This window comes from Esox lucius, chromosome 18 (genome assembly GCF_011004845.1).
Source record: "Esox lucius isolate fEsoLuc1 chromosome 18, fEsoLuc1.pri, whole genome shotgun sequence".
In the NCBI taxonomy this organism is placed as follows: Eukaryota; Metazoa; Chordata; class Actinopteri; order Esociformes; family Esocidae; genus Esox; species Esox lucius.
In genome coordinates, this window is record NC_047586.1 from 27360351 (window position 1) to 27379715 (window position 19365).

General features: G+C 44.4%; 1 protein-coding gene across 2 annotated transcripts in view; it reads right to left on the minus strand.

Annotated features, from left to right (window-relative positions):
• Window positions 1-7009: 7009 nt before the first annotated feature.
• The window catches only part of prkg3 (protein kinase cGMP-dependent 3), a 181874-nt gene continuing 169518 nt past the window's right edge, over window positions 7010-19365 (minus strand). For both annotated transcript variants that reach the window (XM_013138456.4, XM_013138454.4), the window contains 2 exons: window positions 8004-8079; window positions 7010-7516 (listed from right to left, as the gene is read on the minus strand). In XM_013138456.4, coding sequence (XP_012993910.2) covers window positions 7430-7516; window positions 8004-8079 — 163 coding nt within the window. In that variant the 3' untranslated portion in view covers window positions 7010-7429. The remainder of the gene's footprint in view (window positions 7517-8003; window positions 8080-19365) is intronic.

A 19365-nucleotide genomic window follows, 5' to 3' on the forward strand; every position in this document is an offset into this window, starting at 1 on the left:
CAGTCCAGCTCACAGGAACCCAGCATCCTGTAGACGTGCAGCACCTAGACGTGCAAGCGCCCCAGAGTAGACTCCTCTCTCAGCTGTAGGACAGTCTGTCTGTGTGTCTGTGAGATCCATCTCATCTCAGCCACCTCACAGTTGTCCTTTTAGGCCAAGCTCAGTCTCTCTCTCGGCTCCAACAAGTCCTCTATTGCCGGATCGCTTTCAAGTGTCCTGTACCTGTCCGTGAATCTTGAGAAGATCAGTTGCAACTGCACAGTACATCATCACAAATATGTCCATTACGTTAGCTTGTTGCATCTCGCTGATACATTAGAACCACACACTATCAAACACTCAAACCCTATATTCCCAATATCTCTCTACTTCTTTGGTCCAAATAGATTAGAACAGTTGAAATCAATAACCGTATCATTAAAACATTAACATCTCTGGTGCTTCTGTTCTGTTAGTGTAGCAAACTAACAATTCTACTCTTTTCTATAGTTGGTTTAACAACCAACACAAAGAATAGAAGAACACAATTTCACATTTTCCATTACTGTTCCAATAACTCGTCAGTTAAGATAGTTTGCTTACATTGAAGTACCACTCTCTAAGAGTAGTTTATGAAAAATTCTCAGTTCACCTATATAATTTACATCTGATTGTGTTGTATCAGAACTACAATCAAATTCACCATTGTTTCACATAAATGATCAAATACCTTATTTCAAATCGAAACATGTCACACCATCTTGAAGGTCAGCTAACATAACTGTTATTTAGCGAATTTTCTACACAAGATGAAAACTCAGCGTGAATGTGTCAAAGAAACTCTTTAATCCTGTCATAAATCATGACCCCCATCACCACAGGGCTCTCCCAGGAGTGGGGGGTGGTCTATTAACCTAAAAACAGATCCAATCTCATAGGACAGAGTGGTGTTATCTTGAGGCCTGACAATAGCAAGCAACCTTACACCTCAGAATCATCTTTTAACCATTAACATTACAATGATTGCCTACTAGGACAGAAATTAAATTAGAATACCCAATTTTGATAATGTCTGTTTCTCTTCTAAAGAGTCCAAACAAGTTAAAACCCATCTCAAACTGGTTTTTATGTCAGTGAGTGGAGTGCTCCAAGGGGTCTGTACCTCTCAGAATTACTATCTCAGTATCAATTAAAACATGGCAAAAACATGTAAGAAATAACTAAATGTGCTCCCTGCACATTTTTACCCACTTATTCCATAATGCATGAGATTAAAATGATTACTTCTAATCAAATATTAAACAAACTGAACAGTACACTCCCATCAAATTAGTTATTTTTGCTAAACAATTTCAAAATGGCAAGATGTATTCTACTCGACCATGATCATGTTAGATTTTGCATAAACATACTTTTCAAAAACCCAATTAGACAAACTAGATTATTTACGTAACTTCTTTAAGTACCTATTTTACGTTTCAAAATATTTTAATTTCATACAGTCCCCCCCCTCCTTTCACGCCAGAGTCAACGGAAAATGACTCCAAGCTTGAAAGCAGAACCATTACAGGACCGAAATTAAAAAGAATATCGCTAGTTGGGAGGAATCTAACATTCATCCAGTAAAACGTTGCAAACTGAATATGCAACCAAAATAAATGAAAATAAAAACATCCACAAAGGAAATCAAAAAATGATTGTACCACACGGTCGCTCGTGTGAAGGAACTCCCGAAGTAGCATATCGAAATTTGCATTTCCACAGTCAACGACCAAACTACGTTGGGACCAACCAAACATCATGACTCAATTTACCTCCTAAAGTCTAGGGAATTTTCTAAATTTTAGATGTAAGTCTATGTCATTCAAAATAGTGGCAGTCAGCCAAAATCGCTACTTTCATGCATATGTCATGCAAAGACATAAAATTTGTTCTAGCAATTAACAATGTTGGATGACTTAAGGTCTCCACCCTTACTACAATTTGACTCGAAATCATAGATGTAAACATTAAAGCTATTGAGAGGAACATTTATTTTGCTTTCACTTAATGTTCTGATCATCCCAAAACTGAACATACTAATGTAAGGGAAATTACCACTGGTGAGGACAGGCTGAACACTCGAACGAAACCCTTAGTGCAAAGGCCAACCCTGATCTCTAAACGCAGACACATCTACCCATCAGGCTATAATTAAAGGAAAAACTGTTAACAGTACGGTGGTTGGACCACTGTGTTAAACACTAGTGTAAGGTATATCTTGCGAAAGGGGTGACGAGCTTATCAACGCATGCTGGGAACGTTGATCGAGGTACCAGGGTGACTAGTGGAGGTTTGACAACCTCACCATTGTGTTCGCTCTAGATCCGGCGTTTTCGCCACACTTTGGGTTTGCTGGGTTTAATTATGGGTAGGTACATCTTCTTCCGCTTCATCCGGGGCCGGGTCGCGGGGGCAGCAGTCTAAGCAGGGATGCCCAGACTTCCCTCTCCCCAGACACTTCCTCCAGCTCTTCCGGGGGGACACCAAGGCGTTCTGTTGTGGAAATTTCTTTATACAATGTATTCTCACTGAGTAAAGGACTGAGTCCCACTGTTTAGATAGGTAGAGGAATGTGGGGGATCTGGTATTTGCATAGGGGGCATCTATTGTCTGTCCAGATGCAGATCAATGGGTTTTAGGACAAGATAGGAGAAGATACAACAGGGGGCAGTAAGTAAGGTCAGTTGGCCCTTTGGGTAAACACAACAGTAAACATTATGGCAGGAAGGATAAGGTGGGGGAAGAAACTATTCACTGTTACCTTGTAACCTGCATACTTTCTCCTTGCAAGCAAGATTAAAACCGTTTATTGCGCAATTGATTTCTCCTGTCTTACCTACCATTTTCATAGAACTATTTGGATTTTAGAAATTGCCATCACAGTTCCCAGGCCAGCCGGGAGACATAGTCCCTCCAGCGTGTCCTAGGTCTTCCCCGGGGTCTCCTCCCGGTGGGACGGGATCGGAACACCTTCCCAGGAAGGCATTCTGGAGGCATCCGAAACAGATGCCCAAGCCACCTCAGCTGACCCCTCTCGATGTGGAGGAGCAGCGGCTCTACTCTGAGCTCCTCCCGGGTGACCGAGCTTCTCACCCTATCTCTAAGGGATCGCCCAGCCACCCTGCGAAGAAAGCTCATTTCAGTCTCTCAGTAGCCTCGTGCAGCAGTGAGGACACTCACACCACTCCGCGTCTGCAAATGAATCGAGCATGCACATAGCCACCGCCGTTCCCGCCCTGGTTTAGAGAGCGGGGTGTAAATGTAAATGTTTCTTCACTCACTCTCACACAAAAATAAATCACTGCATTTGACTCACATAGCTGCATTCACTCCAGTCTAGTCTCTTGCCAAGTTCGCTAGTCTAGTTGTTATCCATCTATATAAATTTACTTCAAAACCCAAACAGTCTTTTTAAAGACTTCCCACAAACAGACTTTTTAAAGATTATCCCCATCTCGGCCACAGCCAGTAATTGTTTCTTAGCTCTTAGCTAACTACCCCTCTGCCTTTTTCACCATGTTGCAACACCCACGCGAGACACACACCCACCCACTCACTCACTCACTCACTCACTCACTCACTCACTGACAAAGAACTACAATCGTTAAGTCTTAAAATAAAATGTGCATTGCCCATTCATTCATTCATTCATTCATTCATTCATCTTCTTCCGCTTCATCCGGGGCCGGGTCGCGGGGGCAGCAGTCTAAGCAGAGATGCCCAGACTTCCCTCTCCCCAGACACTTCCTCCAGCTCTTCCAGGGGGGACACCGAGGCGTTCCCAGGCCAGCCGGGAGACATAGTCCTTCCAGCGTGTCCTAGGTCTTCCCCGGGGTCTCCTCCCGGTGGGACGGGACCGGAACACCTTCCCAGGAAGGCGTTCCGGAGGCATCCGAAACAGATGCCCAAGCCACCTCAGCTGACCCCTCTCGATGTGGAGGAGCAGCGGCTCTACTCCGAGCTCCTCCCGGGTGACCGAGCTTCTCACCCTATCTCTAAGGGATCGCCCAGCCACCCTGCGAAGAAAGCTCATTTCGGCCGCCTGTATCCGGGATCTTGTCCTTTCGGTCATGACCCAAAGCTCATGACCATAGGTGAGAGTAGGAACGTAGATTGACCAGTAAATCGAGAGCTTCGCCTTGCGGCTCAGCTCTTTCTTCACCACGACAGACCGATACATCGACCGCATTACTGCAGAAGCTGCACCGATCCGTCTGTCAATCTCCCGTTCCATCCTTCCCTCACTCGTGAACAAGACCCCTAGATACTTAAACTCCTCCACTTGAGGCAGGCACTCTTCACCAACCTGAAGTGGGCAAGCCACCCTTTTCCGACTGAGGACCATGGCCTCGGATTTGGAGGTACTGATTCTCATCCCCACCGCTTCACACTCGGCTGCAAACCGTCCCAGTGCATGCTAAAGGTCCTGGTTTGAAGGGGCCAACACGACAACATAATCCGCAAAGAGCAGAGACGAAATCGTGTGGTCCCCAAACCTGACACCCTCCGGCCCCTGGCTGCGCCTAGAAATTCTGTCCATAAAAATTACGAACAGAACCGGCGACAAAGGGCAGCCCTGCCGGAGTCCAACATGCACAGGGAACAAGTCTGACTTACTGCCGGCAATGCGGACCAAGCTCCTGCTTCGGTCGTACAGGGACCTGACAGCCCTTAGCAAAGGACCCAGGACCCCATATTCTCGAAGCACCCTCCACAGGATGCCACGAGGGACACAGTCGAATGCCTTCTCCAAATCCACAAAACACATGTGGATTGGTTGGGCAAACTCCCATGAACCCTCCTTCACCCTGTAGAGGGTATAGAGCTGGTCCAGTGTTCCACGGCCTGGACGAAAACCACACTGTTCCTCCTGAATCCGAGGTTCTACTATCGGCCGTATTCTCCTCTCCAGAACCCTGGCAACGACTTTCCCAGGGAGGCTGAGCAATGCAATCCCCCTATAGTTGGAACACACCCTCCGGTCCCCCTTCTTAAAAAGAGGGACCACCACCCTGGTCTGCCATCCCAGAGGCACTGTCCCCGACTGCCACGCGATGTTGCACAGGCGTGTCAGCCAAGACAGCCCCACAACATCCAGAGACTTGAGGTACTCAGGGCGGATCTCATCCACCCCCGGTGCCTTGCCACCGAGGAGTTTCTTGACCACCTCTGTGACTTCAGCCCGGGTGATGGACGAGTCCACCTCTGAGCCCTCAACCTCTGCTTCCTCAATGGAAGACGTGACGGCAGGATTGAGGAGATCCTCGAAGTACTCCTTCCACCGCCCGACGACATCCCCAGTTGAGGTCAACAGCTGCCCACCTCTACTGTAAACAGCGTTGGTAGGGCACTGTTTCCCTCTCCTGAGGCGCTGGATGGTTTGCCAGAATCTCTTCGAGGCCAGCCGATAGTCCTTCTCCATGGCCTCACCAAACTCCTCCCAGGCCCGAGTTTTTGCCTCCACAACCACCCGGGCTGCAGTCCGCTTGGCCTGCCGGTACCTGTCAGCTGCCTCAGGAGTCCCACACGCCAACCAGGCCTGATAGGACTCCTTCTTCAGCTTGACAGCATCCCTTACTTCCGGTGTCCACCACCGGGTTCTGGGATTGCCGCCTCGACAGGCACCGGAGACCTTACGACCACAGCTCCGAGCGGCCACTTTCGACAATGGCGGTGGAGAAGATGGTCCACTCGGACTCAATATCTCCAGCCTCCCTCGGGATCCAGTCAAAGCTCTGCCGGAGGTGGGAGTTAAAGATCTCTCTGACAGGAGACTCGGCCAGACGTTCCCAGCAGACCCTTACAGTACGCTTGGGCCTGCCGAGTCTGTCCAGCTTCCTCCTCCTCCATCGGATCCAACTCACCACCAGGTGGTGATCAGTTGACAGCTCCGCCCCTCTCTTCACCCGAGTGTCCAAGACATTCGGCCACAGGTCAGATGAAACGACAACCAAGTCGATCATCGACCTGCGGCCTAGGGTGTCCTGGTGCCACGTGCACTGATGGACACCCTTATGCTTGAACATGGTGTTCGTTATGGACAAACTGTGACTAGCACAGAACTCCAACAACTGAACACCGCTCGGGTTCAGATCAGGGGGGCCGTTCCTCCCAATCACGCCCCTCCAGGTGTCACTGTCGTTGCCCACGTGGGCGTTGAAGTCCCCCAATAGAACGATAGAGTCCCCAGTCGGAGCACTTTCCAGCACCCCTCCCAGAGCCTCCAAGAAGGTCGGGTACTCTGCACTGCCGTTCGGCCCGTAGGCACAAACAACAGTGAGAGACCTATCCCTGATCCGTAGGCGCAGGGAAACGACCCTCTCGTTCACCAACACATGGCGGCAGAGCTGGGGAGCTATAAGCAAACCCACACCAGCCCGCCGCCTCTCACCATGGGCAACTCCAGAGTGGTGAAGAGTCCATCCTCTCTCAAGGAGTGTGGTTCCAGAGCCCAAGCCGTGCGTAGAGGTGATCCCGACTACCTCTAGTTGGAACCTCTCAACCTCACGCACGATCTCAGGCTCCTTCCCCGCCAGCGAGGTGACATTCCACATCCCTAGAGTTAGTTTCCGTGTCCAGGGATCGGGTTGTCTAGGCCCCTGCCTTCGACTGCCGCCCGATCCTCTCCGCACCGGCCCCTTATGGTCCCTCCTGTGGGTGGTGAGCCCACGGGAGGGCGGCCCCATGTCGCTCGTTCGGGCTGGGCCCGGCCGGGCCCCATGGGGAAAGGCCCGGCCACCAGTTAAAAGTTTGTACCACCAGTTAATTCTTTCTGGGATATTTTAGAATGATAGGGCCTGACCCTTAAGCTCATCCTCTTCAAAAAAATATGCAAAAACAAGCTTAGAATCATTCAATTAAATGACAGAACTCACCTTTAATTAGTGTCAGCTGTCACCTCTGTCAAATAATGTCACTTCTCCTAACCTCAAAAGCACCCTTTTTATAGAGTTTTATGTAAACATGACAGGATCGACCAAAACATGGGTAAAGTTGTAAAGTAATATTTATTTGTAGAATTTATGCAGAATTTGATGTTACTAATAAGTTGATGTGAATGATACAAACTTTTAACTTGTAATTACTGGTGTTTCTTTCCCTAAATACCTGTTTTTAGCATTAAGCAACTATGAAAGCTGTAGCTCCAATTTGGCTGAGAACAGGTTTTTTCAGGATTTGCTTTTGCTTTGTTTTTAATAAAGAAGAAAATCTGAGAACGTAATGATTGATATATTCCTTTCCAGAACAACTCAGAGAAATCAACCGTCTAGTCAGGTTTATTCACTGTAACAATTCCAGGACAGATCATGTATGTTTCTGGTAGAATGTCCCTATTATATCAAGTCAGCCCTGATCTTATATCTTAACTCTGACCCTGCAGGATATCTGGTTCAATCTGTGGTAGGCGTTAGAAGTTTTCATCCCAGCCGGAAAACTCCTCTTCGGCGAGGTCCCGGTCAAAGGGGAAGCGATCAAAGTTGATGTAGCATGGACCCTGGAGAGGAGGGGATCAGATCAGTAGCAGTCATATCATAGTGAAGCTAAATATAATTGTTACTTAATGGCTGTAAATTACAACATTAACATTTTTATTGGGTTTACTATTTAAAGGGGCAATATGTAAGATTTGTACAGTATTACTAACATAATTACAAGCAAAAATGTGCAATAGACCTCTACAGTTAATGTTTTAAGTCTCAATAAAAAAATGTGTGAGTGCCTGAGATATTCCCTATTTAAACATTCTCACTGATCCATCAATCAGTCTCTAAGGGAAGATGAGGAGCAGACATGTCGTGTTATTATTTAGAAGCAGGATTCTACACAGTGTCCCTTCAATGCAAGCTATTGGAAAACTGCATTGGATAAAAGACGGTGTGGTGTCCTAATGTTGCAATGTGTGTGATGTATAAAAACAAATAATGCACAGTTTATAAAGGATTTAATTTGCAGTTTTACATACATTTTGTGCTGTGACTGACCTTTCGTATGAGTCTGATTGTAGGAGCTTCCAATCGGCCCACACGCAGCTTTTGCCAGTTTATACTGCTGAACCACCTAGAGGGGAACATAGAAATAAAGTAGTTGACAACTCATAATCCCCATTAACTCGATTGCCAAAATTTGATCTCTGTTTGGTTCAGTCTTACCTAATCTGAACAATTCATAGATTGTACCTTGGTCAGTTGTTGTATCATGGCCATGGCCACTAAGATTCTATATTGTTACTAAGATTCTAAGTTGAATGGGGGAAAATTACTTTAAACAAACTACTTGTCTCAATTACACATTATAATTACAAATTAACATCTTTAATGTACCACAATATTTAGCAGAAAACATGTGGTTGCCACAATGATAATAACAATTGCATAGCTGGCAATGTTGTCAATAACAATGAATGACAGTTAAGAATAACTACTGTAGCGATGCAAACTCTGAATATTAACTAGGTAATTAACATAATACTACATCTTAAATCAATATGGTGACATCAAATTGATGACAAAAGCTTCCAATTATTTGGATTCTTTAGAGATGGTTTTGTGTTTTTAAGCCTTCGTAATGCCCTTTAGACCAAATCTTCATCAGTAAAGATGCAGAATAGTTATGCTCAGTTGGACACTGTAATGGAATTTCTTGAACTGATGTATTCATACTGTGAGGAGAACAAGTATTTGATACACTGCCGATTTTGCAGGTTTTCCCACTTACAAAGCATGTAGAAGTCTGTAATTTTTATCATAGGTACTCTTCAATGGTGAGTGACGGAATCTAAAACAAAAATCCAGAAAATCACATTGTATGATTTTTAAATAATTAATTTGCATTATCAGAAAAGCAGAACTTAATATTTGGTACAAAAACCTTTGTTTGCAATTACAGAGATCATACGTTTCCTGTAGTTCTTGACCAGGTTTGCACACACTGCAGCAGGGGTTTTGGCCCACTCCTCCATACAGACCTTCTCCAGATCCTTCAGGTTTCGGGGCTGTCGCTGGGCAATACAGACTTTTAGCTCCCTCCAAAGATTTTCTATTGGGTTGAGGTCTGGAGACTGGCTAGGCCACTCCAGGACCTTGAGATGCTTCTTACGGAGCCACTCCTTAGTTGCCCTGGCTGTGTGTTTCGGGTCGTTGTCATGCTGGAAGACCCAGCCACGACCCATCTTCAATGCTCTTACTGAGGGAAGGAGGTTGTTGGCCAAGATCTCGCAATACATCCTCCCCTCAATACAATGCAGTCGTCCTGTCCACTTTGCAGAAAATAATCCCCAAAGAATTATGTTTCCACCTCCATGCTTCACAGTTGGGATGGTTTTCTTGGGGTTTTACTTATCCTCCTTCTTCCTCCAAACATGGTGAGTGGAGTTTAGACCAAAAAGCTGTATTTTTGTCTCATCAGACCACATGATCTTCTCCCATTCCTCCTCTGGATCATCCAGATGGTCATTGGCAATCTTCAGATGGGCCTGGACATGCGCTGGCTTGATCAGGTCCTGCCTTGTAGTTCTGTGCTGATCCCTCACTTTCCTCATGATCATTGATGCCCCACGAGATGAGATCTTGCACGGAGCCCCAGACCGAGGGATACTGACTGGCATCTTGAACTTCTTCCATTTTCTAATAATGGCGCCAACAGGTTGCCTTCTCACTAAGCTGCTTTCCTATTGTCCTGTAGCCCATCCCAGCCTTGTGCAGGTCTACAATTTTATCCCTGATGTCCTTACACAGCTCTCTGGTCTGGGCCATTGTGGAGAGGTTGGAGTCTGTTTGATTGTGTGTGGACAGGTGTCATTTATACAGGTAACGAGTTCAAACAGGTGCAGTTAATACAGATAATGAGTGGAGAACAGGAGGGCTTCTTCAAGAAAAACAGGTCTGTGAGAGCCGGAATTCTTACTGGTTGGTAGGTGTTCAAATACTTATGTCATGCAATAAAATGCTAAATAATTATTTATAAATCATACAATGTGATTTTCTGGATTTTTGTTTTAGATTCTGTCTCAGTTGAAATGTACCTAGGATAGAAATTACAGACCTCTAAATGCTTTGTAACTAGGAAAACCTGCAAAATTGGCAGTGTATCAAATACTTGTTCGCCCCACTGTAATTATATAAATGTATAAAGTAGTTACTTTTGAAAGTACTGAGTCTCCACGTTTAGATAAAAAAATGTATGTGGGAGAGGAGGATCTGTTTTTTTTTTGTGATCATCATTGAATGGTATCAGTAGATCACTGGGTCACTCTGTCTATCTGTTTAAACCAGTGGTTCTCAACCGGTGAGGCTCGCCCCTCTGGGGGGGCATGGACACTTTCCCAGGGGGGCGCGAGTAGGCTACAGGATGGGAGAAAAAATAAATCAGAAAAAATAAAATTCACAAAAATTCCCCCCCATGTTGAAATGCAAGTGGTTGGACTATTATAACACACAAATCATCCTCCTGGCGACTTTTGTGTCAAAAGCGACTAGCGACAAATCTAGTGACATGTACACTCACCTAAAGGATTATTAGGAACACTATACTAATACTGTGTTAGACCCCCTTTCGCCTTCAGAACTGCCTTAATTCTACGTGGCATTGATTCAACAAGGTGCTGAAATCATTCTTTAGAAATGTTGGCCCATATTGATAGGATAGCGTCTTGCAGTTGATGAAGATTTGTGGGATGCACATCCAGGGCACGAAGCTCCCGTTCCACCACATCCCAAAGATGCTCTATTGGGTTGAGATCTGGTGACTGTGGGGGCCATTTCAGTACAGTGAACTCATTGTCATGTTCAAGAAACCAATTTGAAATGATTCGAGCTTTGTGACATGGTGCATTATCCTGCTGGAAGTAGCCATCAGAGGATGGGTACATGGTGGTCATAAAGGGATGGACATGGTCAGAAACAATGCTCAGGTAGGCCGTGGCATTTAAACAATGCCCAATTGGCACTAAGGGGCCAAAAGTGTGCCAAGAAAACATCCCCCACACCATTACACCACCACCAGCACCAGCCTGCACAGTGGTAACAAGGCATGATGGATCCATGTTCTCATTCTGTTTACGCCAAATTCTGACTCAACAGAAATCGAGACTCATCAGACCAGGCAACATTCTTCCAGTCTTCAACCTTCCAATTTTGGTGAGCTTGTGTAAATTGTAGCCTCTTATTCCCATTTGTAGTGGAGATTTTGAGTGGTACCCGGTGGGGTCTTCTGCTGTTGTAGCCCATCCGCCTCAAGGTTGTGCGTGTTGTGGCTTCACAAATGCTTTGCTGCATACCTCGGTTGTAATAAATGGTTATTTCAGTCAAAGTTGCTTGAATCAGTCGGCCCATTCTCCTCTGTCCTCTAGCATCAACAAGGCATTTTCGCCCACAGGACTGCCGCATACTGGATGTTTTTCCCTTTTCACACCATTCTTTGTAAACCCTAGAAATGGTTGTGTGTGAAAATCCCAGTAACTGAGCAGATTGTGAAATACTCAGACCGGCCCGTCTGGCACCAACAACCATGCCACACACAAAATAGCTTAAATTACCTTTCTTTCCCATTCTGACATTCAGTTTGGAGTTCAGGAGATTGTCTTGACCAGCACCACACCCCTAAATGCATTGAAGCAACTGCCATGTGATTGGTTGATTAGATAATTGCATTAATGAGAAATTGAACAGGTGTTCCTAATAATCCTTTAGGGGAGTGTATATAGCATATTTGTCATAATTTAGTCTCCCGAAGAGAAACGGTATCTCTCTCTCCCCCGCCTCTGCCTGCTGGGCTGTGAATGTGTGTGTGTGTGTGTTTGTGTGTGTGTGTGTGTGAGACAGCCTGGTCAGCGAGGTTGCCAAGCCCGCAGGGCACTCTTTAGGAGTTTAACTCTGAAAAGACCAGTTAACCAAAGTTAACCACAGGTTCCCGTTGATCTTATGATGGACATGTGTTGTGATATAAACAAACGAACCGTCAACGGCGAAATAAAAGCCTCTTATTAACAAAAGCGGTCTGAGAGACCTCCAGCTTATAGTGAGGTCTCTGCGCAGGACTGTCCGACCGACGAGCTAGCAGCCGGGTCAGGCACTAGCTGGCTGTCGCATCACTTCATGGAGCTTCTCAACTCCGAAAACTTTGAAGCAAATTGTCAATTCCTAAAAGGTTGTCAGAAGTGAATTTAGTGATTAATATTTTTTTGTGGTGTTTGGAGACTCGAAAGCACGTATCACTCTGCAGTTACTGTGCTCAACGAGCAGCGGGTGCTGCCGTGAGCCCCTCCCCCATCCAAAAGCACTCACAGGCGGTCAGTCTCTCAGTAGCCTCGTGCAGCAGTGAGGACACTCACACCACTCCGCGTCTGCAAATGAATCGAGCATGCACATAGCCACCGCCGTTCCCGCCCTGGTTTAGAGAGCGGGGTGTAAATGTAAATGTTTCTTCACTCACTCTCACACAAAAATAAATCACTGCATTTGACTCACATAGCTGCATTCACTCCAGTCTAGTCTCTTGCCAAGTTCGCTAGTCTAGTTGTTATCCATCTATATAAATTTACTTCAAAACCCAAACAGTCTTTTTAAAGACTTCCCACAAACAGACTTTTTAAAGATTATCCCCATCTCGGCCACAGCCAGTAATTGTTTCTTAGCTCTTAGCTAACTACCCCTCTGCCTTTTTCACCATGTTGCAACACCCACGCGAGACACACACCCACCCACTCACTCACTCACTCACTCACTCACTCACTGACAAAGAACTACAATCGTTAAGTCTTAAAATAAAATGTGCATTGCCCATTCATTCATTCATTCATTCATCTTCTTCCGCTTCATCCGGGGCCGGGTCGCGGGGGCAGCAGTCTAAGCAGAGATGCCCAGACTTCCCTCTCCCCAGACACTTCCTCCAGCTCTTCCGGGGGGACACCGAGGCGTTCCCAGGCCAGCCGGGAGACATAGTCCTTCCAGCGTGTCCTAGGTCTTCCCCAGGGTCTCCTCCCGGTGGGACGGGACCGGAACACCTTCCCAGGAAGGCGTTCCGGAGGCATCCGAAACAGATGCCCAAGCCACCTCAGCTGACCCCTCTCGATGTGGAGGAGCAGCGGCTCTACTCCGAGCTCCTCCCGGGTGACCGAGCTTCTCACCCTATCTCTAAGGGATCGCCCAGCCACCCTGCGAAGAAAGCTCATTTCGGCCGCCTGTATCCGGGATCTTGTCCTTTCGGTCATGACCCAAAGCTCATGACCATAGGTGAGAGTAGGAATGTAGATTGACCGGTAAATCGAGAGCTTCGCCTTACGGCTCAGCTCTTTCTTCACCACGACAGACCGATACATCGACCGCATTACTGCAGAAGCTGCACCGATCCGTCTGTCAATCTCCTGTTCCATCCTTCCCTCACTCGTGAACAAGACCCCTAGATACTTAAACTCCTCCACTTGAGGCAAGCACTCTTCACCAACCTGAAGTGGGCAAGCCACCCTTGGTCATTGCCCATAAAATCATTATTTTGTTTGTTGTATTAAAGATCGTGCCTTAGGCCTGACTGATTATCCGCCGATACTAGTCTCTCAACATAGCCACACACACGCACACATCTTTACATCATAGCCTAAACTTTATTGAAAACACAACCAATCCACATCCAAATTACTTCAAAACCAAACAAAAATGGAGAGAGGACCAACAAGGCAACTGATGCACCACCAGCTGCAAAAAAGCTTTGAAGGTACGATGAAGCATACCTGCAGTTTGGGTTTACAGTCACAGCTGATCTGAGACCTCAGTGTGTCATGTGTGCCAAGGTGCTGGCAAACGACAGCATGAAGCCCTGCAAACTAAAAAGGCACCTCGAAACAAAGCATGCTGGCATTAAGGATAAACCGGCTGAATATTTTAAAAGAAAGCTTGATGGCCTCCATCAGCAACAGGGAACTATTTCAGTTCACAGCACTGTGTCTAAACAGTGTTTGGAGGCATCGTATGTAGTGGCCAAAAGAATAGCTAAACTGGGTAAACCGCATTCAATTGCTGAGACTCTTATTTTGCCGGCCGCACAAGACGTGCAGAACCTCAACTATGTCAGTTATCTGCAGGACAAGGTGATTGAGGAGGATGTCCTGTTTTGCCAGCCTCTTCAGTCGCACACTACAGGAGAAGCCATCTTCAATGTCCTTGATATTTTTCCTCAGTGAAAATGGTTTGACTTGGGACCGATGTGTTGGCTTATGCATGGATGGTGCGCGGGCAATGACGGGCCATGAGTGTGGCCTAGCTGCTCGCGTTCAGCAAGTAGCTCCACTTGTGAAATGGACACATTGCATGGTCCATCGCGAAGCACTAGCTGCTAAAAAATGCCAGTTCTCTTTGACTCCATGCTGAACCAATCCGTGAAAATGATAAATCTCATCAAATCACGGCCGCTAAACTCCAAGAATTGCATTCATGCTGTCGCTTGTTTGGGGTCCTTTGCCAGGAGATGGGGTCAGGGCACGAACAGCTGCTTCTGCACACTGAAGTTAGCTGGCTCTACAATTAAAAACAAATATCTGTATTTAAAGTTTTAATAAAATGAACAAGAGTAAGCGTTATTGTAAGTAAATTAAGGAATTCTGTTTGACTTGAAATATGTTTTTATATTTATATTGATTTATATTGTGTATGAGCTTAAGAATAACATTTCTAAGCGTAGTTATCTTAATTTATTTCAAGAAAAACATTTGGTTCTCCAGTAAAGGGCTGTTTCAGAATAATTGGCAGCACCTTTTCCCAAGTATTTTCATTAGGCCTAACTGAGTCATATTTTAAGAGGTATTTCACTTTTGCTGCTGATTTCCAGTCAGATATGCAAACTGCAATTGCCAAAAACTACAATGAGTCTGGTTTAATTTCAGAATAATTCATCCTGGATTATCTGTCCTGATGTTAGCTGATAACTTTAGCAAGCTTGCTAGTTTATTTCGTTAATAGACATTCTATTAAATATGTTAAAAACATTGGGTTTTACGCTAGTTGTGACTTCTTGGGGAAGGCAGACTGATGCAACAACTAGCTAGCAAAAGTTTCCAATTAAAGCTAAATGATGGTCAGCGCACTCACTAGTTGTGGGTTAAACATCTGTAAACTAACCATTATTTCGATAGTTAACGAAGTTGTGTTATTTAAACTTTCAATAGATTGCATTCTCACATCTGTGACAAATTTATAATACACGTCTAATTTTACGAAAATATGAAATTTTACGTCACTCCAGATGCAAGTACATAGCGTAATGCGTATACCAATATAACTTTTGCAAACATGTTGTCTTGAAAAAGTAATGTTTATTAAACAAAGGATGAGATTAGCTAGATAGAAAGTCACCATCGGCAAAAATGTTATTGGGTGTGGAAAGATTAGTCTGTTTTAGATAACCTTGAAATTTGGTGTTATTACTATGGAGGAAAATGTTTCCCTTTTTTGTTTTTGGTCAGGATGCTGGGAGGTTAGGCTACGTTCTTTTACATCACTGACTAACTAATAACCATCTGTTAACCCACATGTGTTAAATTGTAAGCTGTTTTATTAGTCTTGAAGCTATTCCTAATTATGTACTCTTGGATGTTTTTAAAAAATCCCTTCAAACTAAGAGTGATCTTGCAGGAAAGTGGGATTGAACTGATGATACTGCCAGAATGTCCAGCCTCTGTTTACCAAGATTTCAACAGTTTACACTCATTAAGCACAATAAAGTTGTTACAGAAACATTGTTTTTAAATTCTTATTGCAAGTTACGCAGACTGTGTGCGGGAGTTATTTTGTTTACTTGAATCAACCTTTGGTCTTCTCCGAAGCACCGGTCGATCTACAGTGCAAAAGTTTGGTTTCTCAATGGATATAATAATGTTAAAACCCTATGCAGATACTCTCTATCTTCTGTTGATATGACCAACAGCTTTTTACGGGGAAGGCAAATAATATCAGAAGTTGGTTATTCTCACTCTTTTCAGTCTCTACTGATTTCCTCTCTACTTTTGTCTTGGCTTGTGTCCACAAACTTCCTTGCACTTTGTGCACACTGCTGCATTGGTCAATTTCTGTGTTGGCAATCATCAGCCTTTCACTTTGACATTATAGCCATTTGACTTGACTCGAGTCTGTTAGAGCAAATTACGTTTTACATAAATATATAAAAGAGCGACAATTACACACTTTTCTGACAGAACATTTTCTACGTGGAATATCACTATGGCTTAAAACTGGACAGACACGGCAAAAATTATGTTTCAAATGAATGGAAGTAGGAGGGCATAGTGATGGAAAACTAAATAACCCAATTTGGCGAAGAATTCAATGACCAGTGAAATTAAGTTCACTATAACCCCGCTTCTTTTTTAAACTCACAAGAACCTTTTACTTTGCAATTGTAAATGTGTTTTACTGGTGGCTGAAATCAAAGTCTAACATTTCAGTAAAGCGTCGAGAATGCATTCCAGCAATTTCTATTTAACTCGCCATGCCATGGAAATGGCTACTGAAAACGCGAGTCCAAGCAATTTTGTTACTACAAATCAAAGTAAGAGTTGACTAACAGCTAACTGTACATTAGCTAGCTATACGTTAAGTAAGGAGTTGTTTTGTGTTACAGCGATCTAGCTTGCAGGGTACCTTTGTTACATACAGTACACTATTTTAAGTGCATTGTAGCTAGATAACTAACCCTAGTAAAACAAATAGATATACACTGAACAAAATTATATATGCAACACTTATGTTTTTGCCCGCATTTATCATGAGCTGAACTCAAAGATCCAAGACTTTCTCTATGTACACAAAAGGCCTATTTCTTTTAAATATTGTTCACAAATCTCTCTAAATCTGTGTTAGTGAACACTTCTCATTTGCAGAGATAATCCATCCACCTCACAGGTGTGGCATATCAAGATGCTGAATATACAGCATGATTATTGCACAGGTGTGCCTTAGGCTGGCCACAATAAAAGGCCACTCTAAAATGCGCAGTTCCATCACATAGCACAATGCCAGCTCATGATACATTCCAGCTTGCTCGACGGAAGGCCTTCGTCGAGCAAGACTAAATACATTATCTGTAAGTTGAACGTTAAACTACAGTACCTATGTTAGATTTGTGCGGTTTGTAATTCTATTAGAATTTATATCATTTATATCATGCCAAGTTTTACCCCATTTTCATAGTGTGCAGTCGGGGACCTACAAAATACTGAGAGCGAGGATGAAAAGTAAAGGCTGCATGAAAGGTGAATGTGAATTTATCGGAAAACATTTCTGCCATTCAGCATCAAGATTCTTTTTTGAAAGCATTATGAGGTTTTGTGTCAATGGTATTTCCTCATACTTTCATGCCTTTACTATCAAATTACACTGTAATTGGGTTGAAAATAATGACATAATTAAATAATAGAAGGTAAAAAATATAGGCACCCCAAAAAAATTTGGTTCTTCTACCTAGAAATAAAACATTATGAAATAAATAAGATTGAATGTATAGCACTTCTTTTTGCATTTAATGAGCAGGTGGCAGCACTATATCGCTAGTTACGTTTGGACTTATATATTTTATAAACTACCAACTTCTTCCCAAAAACTCAAGAACACCCGCATACTATGTGGACTAAATATTTATTTTTATATCATATTTATAATACAAAAGTTCAAAACATCATATATAGTGATGTACACCCTTGTAATCTCTATTCTTGTCTACACATTAGGCTTTCTAAGATGCATGGTCAATGTCATTGCCTGGTTAAAAGTTCTAATAGCAACCCAAACTATACAACTATACAACCCATATTATACACGGACAACCCAAATTATACACGGAATGCTTCACGGAAGTGGCTACAAATAATATACCATTGGAATCGGACGATTATGGCGAATCTATTTTTCGAAATATTTATGCAAATGTTGTTACCACTGTGCAGGCTGCTGGTGGTGGTGTAATGGTGTGGGGGATGTTTTCTTGGCACACTTTAGGCCCCTTAGTGCCAATTGGGCATCGTTTAAATGCCACGGCCTACCTGAGCATTGTTTCTGACCATGCCCATCCCTTTATGACCACCATGTACCCATCCTCTGATGGCTACTTCCAGCACAAAGCTCGAATCATTTCAAATTGGTTTCTTGAACATGACAATGAGTTCACTGTACTGAAATAGCCCCCACAGTCACCAGATCTCAACCCAATAGAGCATCTTTGGGATGTGGTGGAACGGGAGCTTCGTGCCCTGGATGTGCATCCCACAAATCTCCATCAACTGCAAGATGCTATACTATCAATATGGGCCAACATTTCTAAAGAATGCTTTCAGCACCTTGTTGAATCAATGCCACGTAGAATTAAGGCAGTTCTGAAGGCAAAAGGGGGTCAAACACAGTATTAGTATGGTGTTCCTAATAATCCTTTAGGTGAGTGTACTTGCAAGCAACCATGGGACGGGGTTCTCCTGTGACATGGTGACCATGGGGAAGCAGTCATAACAACATTGTAAGCATACCGCAGCAAAAATAATCCCATGGCATGTTGTCCGCCTTCTAGTAATATATCTCTTGGTCTTTACCACCCTATAGGGAGACATGTTTAAGATAAAGGTATGCCGAATGCAAGGTCAATCCGAGTTATTGTTGATTTTATGTAGATTTATACACGTTTCATGAAATTTTCATTATACAAAATGTCCAAGATGGCAGACATGATAGTTCATTGATGCATATTTGAACCTCCTGGGTAATGAGGACTGTACACAAAGAATCAACATTTTAGGTCAATCGGGGTGGAAATGACATAATTGTGGAAATGATGCATTAAGGCGTGGCCTGTGGCGTGCCAGTTCTCTGTGTGTGTAATATAAATGGTCAGTATTTTCATTGTGTCATAATGTAATGCTAAACGCAGGGTGGCTGGGCTAATCCCTTAGAGATAGGGTGAGAAGCTCGGTCACCCGGGAGGAGCTCAGAGTAGAGCCGCTGCTCCTCCACATCGAGAGGGGTCAGCTGAGGTGGCTTGGGCATCTGTTTCGGATGCCTCTGGAACGCCTTCCTGGGAAGGTGTTCCGGTCCCGTCCCACCGGGAGGAGACCCCGGGGAAGACCTAGGACACGCTGGAGGGACTATGTCTCCCGGCTGGCCTGGGAACGCCTCGGTGTCCCCCGGAAGAGCTGGAGGAAGTGTCTGGGGAGAGGGAAGTCTGGGCATCCCTGCTTAGACTGCTGCCCCCGCGACCCGGCCCCGGATAAGCGGAAGAAGATGGTATGGTATGGTATGTAATGCACACATGAAGTGTATATGCATCCCAGTGGCGGCTGCTGGTCTTTCAAAGAGGGGAAGCTCATTTTCGGCCTAC